This window comes from Dermacentor albipictus, chromosome 7, assembly GCF_038994185.2.
Source record: "Dermacentor albipictus isolate Rhodes 1998 colony chromosome 7, USDA_Dalb.pri_finalv2, whole genome shotgun sequence".
NCBI classification, from domain to species: Eukaryota; Metazoa; Arthropoda; class Arachnida; order Ixodida; family Ixodidae; genus Dermacentor; species Dermacentor albipictus.
Genome location: NC_091827.1, coordinates 17626976 through 17639193, shown reverse-complemented (window position 1 = coordinate 17639193; position 12218 = coordinate 17626976). Strand labels below are relative to the sequence as shown.

At 47.9% G+C, this 12218-nt stretch overlaps 1 protein-coding gene across 1 annotated transcript in view; it reads left to right on the top strand.

Annotated features, from left to right (window-relative positions):
- The window catches only part of LOC139047340 (uncharacterized), a 31801-nt gene extending 20841 nt beyond the window's left edge, over positions 1 to 10960 (top strand). Inside the window, exon 2 of the mRNA XM_070521157.1 lies at positions 10744 to 10960. Coding sequence (XP_070377258.1) covers positions 10744 to 10811 — 68 coding nt within the window. The 3' untranslated portion in view covers positions 10812 to 10960. The remainder of the gene's footprint in view (positions 1 to 10743) is intronic.
- The last annotated feature ends 1258 nt before the right edge of the window (positions 10961 to 12218 follow it).

Below are 12218 nucleotides of genomic sequence, written 5' to 3'. Positions count from 1 at the left end.
GAAATTCTTACAAGGCCGAGAACAACTTCCCGCAAGAGCGGCCAATAGTCGAGGCGCACAAGGCTACGAAAACAGAATCTGCCTATTTTCGGTAGTGTGCAAAGTTTTTCTTAAAGCGAAGCTTTCTTTATCCACTTTACGCTTTACCCTATTACCCCTTTACCCTACGTTGCTGGCGTAGCGTTATCGAGTAGAGAACAACTTGGACAACTGTTCGTGTGGGGGAGTAATGCGCTCACTCACGCACCATTCCCCCAGAAAGCGCATGTGCCACTGTGACGCAATTTGTAATGAAGCCTTAAACCTATTTTAACCCGTGTCGTACACTTCGCTGTGCGCCTACCTCTCGTCAACATTTTTCACGCGACAAACATCATACATCGCCTTTGGTCCTAGTGACACAGACAGATAGCAGTAACCGCTGACGAGGTTGTGCTCCTGTCATCTGCTGCCGCTGCTGCTGCTATACCTTGCCGACTTCAACAAGCTGCGCATCATTTAAATTCCAACATTGTTGTTGTTGTTGTTGTTGTTGTTGCTGCTGCTAAGCTGCGTATGTATTAGGAGTCCGCTGTCACAGTAAAAGAACGAAACGCTTCTGCAAGGACTCGGGAACATAAAAGCACGGTCCGCTCGGATAACCACAATCTATTTAAATACGCTTCTAACTACGACAAAGAAACCAAAAGTAATGTTGACCTCCGTGCCCGTTGGAGGTTCAAAAAACAAGGAAAAGAAAAGAGAATGGAAAATAAAACTTTGTGCGGCGCATTTAACGTTTGCTGAGAATCCTTTTAGCCAATCAGCCCCAAACGAGGACGTCGCCATGTGCTGTCACCATGCAGGCCTCGCCGGCTCGCATTAGCCGCGTAGAGATTACTTATGGCTTTTAGAGCCCGCTGCACTTTTGGGTATGCACTAAATACGCGCTTGAAATGAAAGAGCTTCGCGCGCGAGAGTCGGCCAAGTGGTTTCGGGTTTCGGCGGGGGCGATTTCGCACGCAGAACCCGATCCCGGCGCAAACGACCAAATGCGTCCCCAGGGGTGAACAGGTGGGCGGGCTGTGTTGGCGTGTGTCACAGTAGAAGGGGGGCCGTGATTGACAGCAGTGGGCGAAGGACGCCCGATCGTGTCACTCCAATACCAGAAGGAACCGAGTGCAGAGAGTTCAGAAACATACAAGATGACAAAAAAAAAGTTTGCGAGAATGACAGCGTAGCAGAGAGCGTGGTCTCTCCGGGAAATGACTGCGTGAGAGGTTTCTGTCGTACGTGCTCGAAGAACACTGGCACTGCGTGGGCAGTTAGGCGCCCTGTAATATTACCATAAAGAATGAAAAGAAAAGAATGGGGGGGGGGGGGGCTTATTTATTCAGTGGTTCTGCGCCACGCAAGCGACGCACCCGACTAAATACAGTTCACCTTAAGTCATGTATAATTTTTTTTTTCAAGTTGACTTTTTTTTTCCAACTCTATTGAGCTGAGCAATCGTCTAGAAGTTTCTGTGCATGACATGCCTCTTGACTAGTTTGTAAAGTATTTCCATGTTGTATAATTGTTTATTATATTCTTCATTCTTGTTCCGGAGACTATAGCACCGCGTGCATTCTATGTCGTATGTGTGCTTCTACTTAGTACTCACTCTTGCTATGCGCAGCTATATGCATGATGACAGCATTTGTAAATAAAGAAAATCAAAAACATCAAAGACGCCTGAATAAGTTATGACGAGGAGGAAAACTATTTTCCTCAGATGTTATAATTCTTTGAATTACTAGGTCCTTTCTTCTGCCCGGCTGCGTGAGGTGGCCGTAAGCCATTGAATTTCGGTGATCTCCAAAGGCCAGTTGGACCAAAGGTCCAATTCCAAAAGTCCGTAGCTGGACTGCGGGATCCGAGTTGGACGACGCTACCTCCCAGTTCGAGGTGTTAAGTTGAAATTCGCTCACTGGCTTTTAACCCGGGGGAGTTCCTCAATACATGTTCCAGGTCCGCCTTATTGCATTTGCGCCAGGTGCCAGGTCCACCAGGCCCGTCGCAGTTTTTTTCATTTAGGTGAGAAGCAGCCCGGATATATTAGTAAATACTTGTAAGGGTTGGCAAATGAGCCAGTCCGCAGCTGCCTCCGGGTGATCTGTTGCAGTTTATCCAGTGATTTATGTGGAGGGGGGGGGGGCATTTTTTGCCTACCTTCGCGGTAGTGCACAGTGATTTCGTGGAACGACACCACGCGATCCCTGGCTGAACCCAGGTCGAGGCCTCCCCCCGCCCTTGCTGACGAAACCTAGGGCAAAATTGTGGGTAGCCTAATTTCTGGGTGCGAGCAATGTGCCGGGACCCAGATGATTCGACTCTGGCGATGAAGTGCTGGATATTTGTTTAGAAACTGCAGGGCCAGTTTGGCGATTGTGCCACTGGCAAAGTTTCAAACTGCAGCTTCAGAATCGCTAAAAATGACTTTCGCGGCGGTGCCATGTATAGCCCGAGCTATAGCTGCCTCTTCTGCTGCCTCTTCTGCTTCCTCTGCCTGCATGCAACTGTTGCTGCAGAGTGGGCCTACCTTTAATTGTTGGCTTTGCCTAGAGAGAAGGCATGTCGACTTGGGTATTCCTCAACGTCGACGTGGACTATATCCTGCAGGCCAGAGTAGTGATTATGTAGAGCTTTAGCTCTTGCTCTATTTATGTTCTTGTGATGTTCTTGCAATGTTCACGATGAATGTTTTTTGGTATTGAGTATATTCTTAAATTTCTGTGGTATATTAGTGGGAGTTTACATGCTGAAGTGTGTGTGGATCTATAACGGATCCCCTAATCCTCCAGTATGTGTCTTCCTACTACAGTTTTGGATGGTCTCTCCAGCTGGGCTAGTTTGTATGCCTCGACCGGCTCCTCTAGTGTGCCGTAGTGCCGAAGTTAATTGGTCATGGCGATTTGCGTTGTCCTGGGATTGTCTGCGCACCCACGAGATGTCGCTACAGTGTTTGCACTATAAGCACTGTCACCAAACTGCTACGAAAGAACGAAACATAAGGAATTAAAGCGGGAGGACGCATTGCATGGCGTAGAATTCCACCGAACGACCACCGGCCGACGGACGGACGGACGGACGGACCGGTCGGTCGGTCGGTCGCGTTGAAGATCTGCAAACTACCACCAATTTCACCGCATTAATCCTTAGCGTACACCGACTACTTTCGGCTGAAGCATGTCGCAGCATATAACAAACTCCTCCACCACACCCCCCTTGTTTCAGCCAAGTACAGCAGAACACATCGGAATTGCTAAATGCGTCTTTCGTCCTAATACGCGAGCGCGCTGCGATCACTCTTGTCCTATTCCAACACCACGGCTAAATATACCTCATTTCGCGGACCTAAATCAAGTACCGTGCATGCTCCACCTCATCCCTCTACTCCCCCCCCACCGCCGTCGCTTTCCGCGTCCTTTGCAAAGCGCATAAAAACGAACACCGAAACACGACAACGCAGAATTCGCCACGCTGCATATACCGCGCACGGTGGCGCCACTGCTTTAATGCATGCGAGCCGAGCAACGCACTTTTTCTATCGTCTGACGGTGAAACTAAAATAACGGGATCGCGCGGAGAAACGATTAGCAATCCTGCCCCGTGGACAAGCAATTTACATCCCTCGTTCCCTTCTTGCATGCTTGACGTTGTGTATCCGCGCGCTCGCGGCTTCTTTGTTTCGCCATTCCGAATTTCGTCATGAGCATATCGTTACTCTCACCATGTTCTTTCTCTCTTTTTTTCTTATTTCTTTCTTTCTTTTTTTTATTTTTATAATATCGCTAAATCGGCTCCCCGCACGTGCGCCTAAATGCGGGGGCGATGGCGTGTGTCCGCCGGTTGGAGCATTAAAAAAAATGCGAGAAATTCCCCGGGACGCCAGAGGTTATTTACTTCACATTTCTTTATTTTGTTTTTCTTTTTCTCCATCTTTTTTTTCTTTCTTTTAGTGCGGGCTATGCCATCGCGTGAGTTGCCGGACGCGCACATCCATTTTGGGAAGCGCGCGGTTCGACTTCGTATCCGGCGCTCCTCTTCAACGTCGACGCGTCTTTTGTTTCCCCGCCGAAGGCCACGGTACATGTAACGCTCTCTTTAGCATGTAGCGCGCCGCGTCAATGATTGACGATTTTAACTGCGAACTGTTGTTAGGCGTTACGAAATGAGAACACTGTGTTCGTTCTTTTCTTCTCTTGTCCTTCTTTCGGCACGTTTTCGTTCTGGCTAACGTGGCATATATACGGTAAAAGAAAGGCATAATTAACGCTGTTGCGCAAAGCGACGAAGAGACAGGACTTCAAGGAGCGAGGAAAACAGCACACGACACCTGAAATGCGCGCGGGAGTCCTGCGCTGTCTTTCTTTTCTTTTTTTTTTCTCGCTTAAGTCCCCCGTCCCTTCGTCGTTTTGCCCAACAGTGCTAATTATGTCGAACCAACTAGTCCACTGCGAAATTTTCCTCCAAAAGAACCAAATAAAACCAAATACACCACACACCAACCAAATAAAACTTTAAAGGTAAGGCGTTTCGGCTTCCAGGCGGAAGCCTTCTTCACAACGGGGCAAAAAAAAAAAGAAATGTTGAAGTCGCTGTTTAGGTATGTTTTAACATGTAACACAAGAACTGCGCGTCAAATGCAGGGGGGGGGAGCGGGGGGGGTCGAAGGCGAGAAATGTTCCTTCGTTTGAATTGAGTGGTGTCCTGTTGACTGTATCTCGAGGGGCTGAAGGTGCAGACATGACTTCCAGTTTCTTTCCTCGCCGATTATACCAGAGTTAATCTAATCTGTATCGTGCTCGCTCGTTGATGCGTGCTCTGCCAAAGCATTCCACGCTACTCGTCAATAACTCCCACTAGGGAATAGCACGCGAAACAAGCTCAGAACGTCGCCGTAAATTGCGTGTGCAGTACGCACGCTTTTACAACGATCAACGAAATGACATGGCTAAAGAAAAATTCCGGCCCAGTGCATCTCACTATGACTGTCAACGCACCGCACTGCTGGAGTAATGAGTGGTCTTGGATACTGAAAAGATTTTGCGCCAAAAAACAACACACACAAGAAAGACGACGACACCATGCGCGCCCGTGGTGTCGTCGTCTTTCTCGTGTGTGTTGTTTCTTGGCGCAAAATCTTTTCAGTATGCAAGATCACCAACTAGCACAGCAGTTAACTCTTCTAATGAGTGGTCCTTCTAGGATTTCCACTGCTTCAAGTTGGCGGAGGCCACAAGGAAAGCTGCATTAGGCACGGCTTCCCAACCGCAGCCAGTTTTGTGCCACTGTCCGTGTAGAACTGGGGTTGAGCATATCTGACTTCGAACGAACTACGGCGCGTTTGCATATGCTTGTTCTTCAGGCGTGAGATTTTCATTTTCGTCGCCAGCTAGAACAGTGCACCTTGTCGTTTTTTACCGTTATATTGTTGTCATGCGACGCGACTCACCTCTGAAAGCGCTAGCTTGCACGACTGAAACTTGGCGAGGGTGGTACGCGATATTTCGAAGCGTGCGCCCACGGTCTAGTGGATAGAGCAACGTGATGCTCTGCTGCGGGGTCCGGATTTAAAACCAATGTTCGGGAATGTAATTTCCATTTGACACGAAGCGTTCTTGAACGAGTTCAACCCAGTTTACTGTAGTACGTATAAGGCCGTTTCCGTGGGCCGATCCCGAAGGCAGTGGAGTCGAAAACGTATAGGCCGTTCCTGCGGATACGTGCCACTGCTGTGTGCCACCCTTCAATGAACCTCTCTGACGCCAACTTGGTTCTCTGGGTACAACAACATGCGCTGCACCGCGCATCAGCTCCCCACACGTCGCAATATCATGTACTGTTCGCTGAAGAATAGTTACATGATTCGTGCGAACCATTCTCTACCAAACCTTTAATGCTGTGCATAACTTCGATGTCAACTAGAGTTGAATCTGCTCGATTTCCTTTTTTTTTTTTTTTTCGCGAGCGAGACCGACGTTTCAGGGCCTATAGATAGCACACAGCAGCCCCACACTGAAGTGAAAGAAGTAGGTTGAGTATGCGAATCGCATTAAAATAGAACATGTCTGCGCAATGCGTCACCGGCATCGATCTATACTACCCCGGATGTGCAGCTTTGCGTATACGTGGCCTGGCGATATGCGAGAGTTTTAGAATTTAGAAAGAGAAATTTAGAAATATATTACAGCTTTAGAAAGCTCGCCTCCATGCATGCATGGCGTTCGCCGCCAGCCTTTCCCGTAAGCATTATGGCTGCAGTTTGCGGGAAGCGTGAGGAGCACTGATGGATCTTTGAATGCTATCGCATTCCACTTTTAATTGCGAAGGTTAAGCGTCCTGCAATTTTTAACGCGATAACTTTAAGGGCCCCGCGTCACAGAATATCCGCGTCGGTGCCTGCTCCGATATCGGTATAAGCGAGTAAGTGAGTAAAGACTTTATTTGGAAACAAGGTATTGGCGGGTGACTTTGTTGTTAGGCAGCCACGAACCCCTGGGCCCGGGCAGCTTCTTCAGCTCTGGAAAAACGATCCTGACCCATGCATCCCGATCCACTCAGGCACGCGTCACTGAACCAATGGAATTTCTCAACGTGAAATGCGTCAGAAAATTCGTAAAGTATATTCATGTGGCTTGGTTTATTACGTTTTGTCTGGCTTCATTGTTCTGAACTTCAAATCAATATGTCATTGCATAGATGCAGGGGGCCCAACGAAAGGGCAGAATCGTTTAACTGCAGCGGTTCAGCCTGTCGAGGCGGCCAAATCGAAACGCGTCAAGCGTCTCAATGCGTTCCCTCGCCCGCGAGAAATTCGTAGGGGGTTGTTCAATGCTGCTTGGCGGTGCATGCGTCCGTAGCTTAACGGCTCAAATATCTCGCTTCTGCGCTAGGCGTCCCGTGTCGGAATCCTGTGACCGGACAATTTTAACGGTGCTATATAGTAATACTGTATGAAACTCCGTAGTATGCACCACGTTGTGGTGGTTAGCACGCTGCTGCTCACCAAGAAACCCTAATGTGTGCCTGCGCGCAACACTCGTGTCAGCAGCGGAAGCCATAGTCGTCCCTGCCCCGGCTCCGGCAGGGACGATTCGGACGAGCGCGACGTGGGCTTCGTCGCTCTACGAAAGTTCCTCCCTCTACGAAAGTTCTGACGGCATTGGACCCACCGTCAATCGGCGCGCAGATTGGGGTCTCATACCCTTTGCGTCAATGTATCGCGAAATGGAAACACGTATACAGTTGCGCTCAAATTTCGCGTTATGGAGTATCGTAATCGTAGAATTTCTTTTTCTTTTTTTCAGCCAAACACGCCGCACGTCTAGGGGGCCTTCTTATTATTCACGCGCGGACCGCGCATGCGTCGTCTATACCAAGACAGCACGACGACGCCGACGACAACAATGCAACACGAGCGTCAGCATAATTTCTATCGCAAGGAAAAACAAAAGTGGGGGGCTCCGAGGGCGGACGATAATTGAGTTAAACTTGTAAAAAAAAATTAAAAATTAATGGCTGAGACAACACGCGCAATTTCGCTCATTCATGACCTGCATCGCCGTTATTTTCACTTTTCTTTTTCATCTTTCGGGCGCAAAGAACCTCTACGAAAAAAATGATAATAAATAAACGAGAAAATTACCAACCACAAGAGTAATTTTCGCGATGTTGCATGCGCTCCTAATTAGGCGTATCGATCTTTATATTTCTTAAATTTTTTTTTTCTTGTTCTGTCTCACGCAGCCTCCGATGGCGTGACGAAGCAGGCGCGGGTATTTTTTTTTTTCTTCATTCAGGATGAACGGCAATTTAGAAGCCTCACTGGAGATGTTCGCTCGTCCGAACCCGCAATTTGTACTCCCTCACGGCTCTTCCATCACTTCGCGGCATTCTGGACCCCTTCTTATTAACTGTTATTCTTTCACGCGAGACTTTCTAAGCACTGTTCCCTTGACTGTTAGTTCATTCCTTCGTATTTCATTTCACGCGATTATCGCCGTTCAGCGCTTATTCACCTGCAGGCACGCGTTAAAAGTATTTTTCGCGAGTCAACGGTGTAGCTATTGTCCTCGGTTGAGGCGGCACGAAAGAGAGGCTGTAAACCGGTTGTGATTGAGAAAGTGTTCCTTCGCAACCCCAGTATATTTAATTGACTATTAGAAGGATGATTACTAGAAGAGAAAATCGAGGCCAAACGTCTTCGTAGTTTTTTTTTTTTTTAGTTTTGCGCAGGACCCTGGCACCGGTACGCTAATGTAGCGTCACAAATATGTATTTTTTTTGTTGAAGTAGCTTTTATTTAATATGGACTGTTGTAGTGAAGTGAAATTATCGAAACTTGCTACGTTTAGTATTTGCCTTCTTTAGGATACACTGCATATAGCTCCATCTTTACCCATAAAAAACTAGGCACGAATAGACACCGCCGAAATCTGTGACGTCCCGGCAAGCTAGAGTGCTGGAACATTAACACAGCGTCCCTACCCTTCTTAGGTTATCGTATCATTTCTGGCTTACGAAGCCCGCTCTCGTGTTAACAGTGGCTGTTTTATTTATACAGCGAAACTGTATATGTCTCACGGATCCGTCAGTCTGTCGCCTGTACTCCGAAAACTCCTCCGGCGCAACCACATGCGCATGCGCGAAAAAGAGAGGCGCGCGACTGGCTGCGCCAGTAGTGACGTCGTTGTTCTCCGTCGCAGCCGAGCGCGCGCGCAGCAATCTCTCTCCGCCTCCGAAATGGGTAGCTCACGCGTACTTCCGAGGAGCAGGCAGCTTTCTATCAGCAACGCCGCGAGCAGAACCGGTAACGAGCTCGTCTACGCGGTGCCGATGCTGCAGTCCGGGCACAAGAACAGGCTCGTGTAGTCGCGTGCAAGCAGCAGCTGCGTGCCGAGGATCCGGCAGCCTACCAAGTTGTCGTTTAATGAACTGTCGGGACTAACCCAGTGATAAACACGGCCGCACGTCTCAGCTTCGCTGGTTGACTATCTGTACGGAGGGCTTGGGTCGTGATTTCTTATTTATTTATTTATTTATTTATTTATTTATTTATTTATTTATTTATTTATTGGTATTGTGTGAAAGATGATGTACTAATAAATTCATGGTTAACATGGCGCACAAAAGACAAAGGGCCGAGGAAGTTAAACTAGTTACTGGCTCGCGACTGACTTTATTTTTTGGAAAACGATGGTAAACGTTTATGACCCATCTAAGCGCGGTGAGCATGTGCAGAACGAATCGAAGATAGTGAAAGCCACAAGAGGTAGAAAAATGTCATGTGTTTGTTAAAGAGTGACTTCGTTATCAATGAGTGCGAGAGACGACTCACTAATGCACATATCTGAACGCTTTCTTATATGAGAAGGCTCGTCTATTTCGCGTGTTTATTCCTGTGAGAAACGAGAACAGAGGTGTCACAAAAGACAGGTTCCCGATGACAGCCAGAATACTTAGCCAAGTACTCTAAAAGCTGAGATTGGCTGTGGCATTTTGCAACTAAAACAGCTCAACTGATTTTGATGCGAAATCGCCAAATGGCTCATTGAGCGGAAAAGCCGGCGTCCCGCGTTCGTAGCAGTGAAACGGAGCCTAAATTACCATTGGCTACGACGCCACGTCACGAGCCAACACCACCTAGATAGCACAAGGCCTGTTTACTCCGATCCATGACGTCACGCTACCTGGCCCGAAATTTCTATTGAGAAGGCTGGCGTGATGAAAGCAGTGACGTCAAAATCACTGTTGCCTACTCGAGAGCATCTCCATTAGATTCTATGGCAGTCGGGCCAGGTAACATTACGTCATGGATAGGAGGGAAAAGGCTTCTATTATAGGTGGTGTTGCACGAGCGCGCCTCAACGGAGCAGAGCGGACGAAAGGGAACACCTGCTGGCGCACCTGCTGCGCACTTCCCGAACAGACGACATTTCGCGAAACTCTAGATTTCAAGCTACAGTGACGTTTCACATCGTGAACGCTGGTTACGCGCAAGCGTATGGACGCCGCGAACAGAGAGAGAGAGATTATAAAGAGGAAGAGGAGAGAACTTGCACCGCGGCGTCGAAGCACAAACGGAAAGGGTGCGAAGGCGGTGACGGACGTTGCGACGGTGCGACACCAGGTGGGCCACAAGGAAAGACCATATTATGCAACACAAGAAAAAAAATAGACGCCGCGAACAATGAGCGTTGTTAGGCTCTAGCACGTCTTAAGATCCCTCCACATGTCAAACAAGGCCGGAAACGTTAACTTCTGCGCGATCAAAGTAAATTAGCAAACAGTGCGTCGTCTTTTCGTTCATCAAGCGCACACGCGACGAATGGACCCTTGCTACAAATAGCACGTTGTGGAATGGAAGTGCTCGATGAGTAAGAAGTGTCAAGCCTCGATGCATGTGTGTCTGAGTACAAGAAACTACATTAAGTCGTGCGGCCGAAATTCTTCCGCGACGGTTTTCGGCTTGCGCTTTGTCCCTGTCGCTGTGGAACACGCTTCACGTTGATCATATTATATTATGATTATTAGTAGTAGTGGTAATAATAGTAATAGTAGTAGCAGTGAACCAGCCACATCGCCAACGCGCGGCTCTGCTCGGCTCGTGCTGTTGAGTGCTGGCGTCTTTTTGGACAGTGCTCCGGGCTGTCTGGCCGTTCCCGGTCGCTGCGCCTTTGCATTAGGAGCCGCCAATAAACCTCTTCTCAATTGGTGCAGGTGCTGGGACTCAACCCCGTCGCTTGAAACCCTGGAACTGCAATCAAAAACGCTACCGCCCGCCATGACCGACAGCTCATCCCAAACGGCGCCGACGCCACAGTCCGTCACCTGCACCGGCGTTCCACGACAACAGGAACCCAAGATCTTCAGCGGTGCAGACGAAATGAAGATACGAAGGAGAAGAAATCCGAAATCAAATAAAATATCGAACGAGTAGTCGTCTTTGCATGAACAAGAAGAAATAAAAAGAATTTAGAAAATAATAATTAAGGCAAAGCAAGAGATTCAGGTAACGGGTAACGCATTAATCATGAACAATATTTTTTTTTCTGTCTTAATTTGTCTTGCTGGTATTTCATTGTTATAATTTGATGAAGGAGGACTCGATCGGTGATAATATGGTAGTGCATGGAAAACATTACCAAGGTAAGCTTTTTGTTTCCCAGAGGTAATGGTTTCTCAGTGGCAGAATACTTGCTACAGTGTACCTTCTTCATGCAGATCTCGCCGATATTTCTTGTTCGGAGTAATTTTCGCAAAAAAAGAAAAGGAAAGCTCGGAGTGCGAGAATCGCCTGCACCTGGAAAACGATAAACATTACTTACGCGTCGAATTAAACGCTGCCACGGCACCTAGGAATCAATTTGTTCTCCGCCGCCAACAACGTTTATATGCGTACAACGGAACCATCAATCAAGAGAAAAAAAATAATAATAAACGGGGGCTCGAGCGTTACGAAGCTGCAATTTCAGGCGCCTCCGTTTTTCTACGGACCGTTTAGAAATGAATTGGAAGAAGTGGCATGCAGACAGACACCCGTACATTTACAAACCCAGAAACACATAGCAGACACAGGTTCACATAATAAACACATGCGTTCGCGGAGAGAGATCTACATTCACGGATTCGCACACACAGAAGCACGCATGCGCATGACACAGGCACGTACGCGCGCTCACAGACAGACATGCACGCACGTGCAGACACACCAAAGGAGAAAGAGAGAGAGGGAGAGAGGGGGAGGGCATTGAGCCCTGATACATCCACTTCGCGCCAAGGCAATTGCTACTAATGCAAGCATGGCTGTCGCACGCGTTGAGACGGTGCAATCATATTTGCTCACGTTCGTTACATGCATAGCATGCATGTGGTTCTGAACTCGACCGCCTTTTTATAGCTTTTTTTTTTTTTCCTACGCCAGCCTAAAGGCTCGCTGCATACGCACGCAACTAGCAAAATTGCGTTGCTCAAAAATATCGGCAATCTTTCCCCTTTTTTTTCCTTTTTTCTTCCCTTTTTCCCAGACAATTTTGCAACAATAAAACCGATTTTTTTTTTCTCTCTCGAGCTATTCCGGCCGGACCTGGCCGACGTAGGCGTTTTAGAAGCGCCCCTCCACTCTCTTCTTCCCGCGGCCATTCTTAATAACGGTACTTGTTGAATACATTAGACGGATTCGATAATGCCTCCTG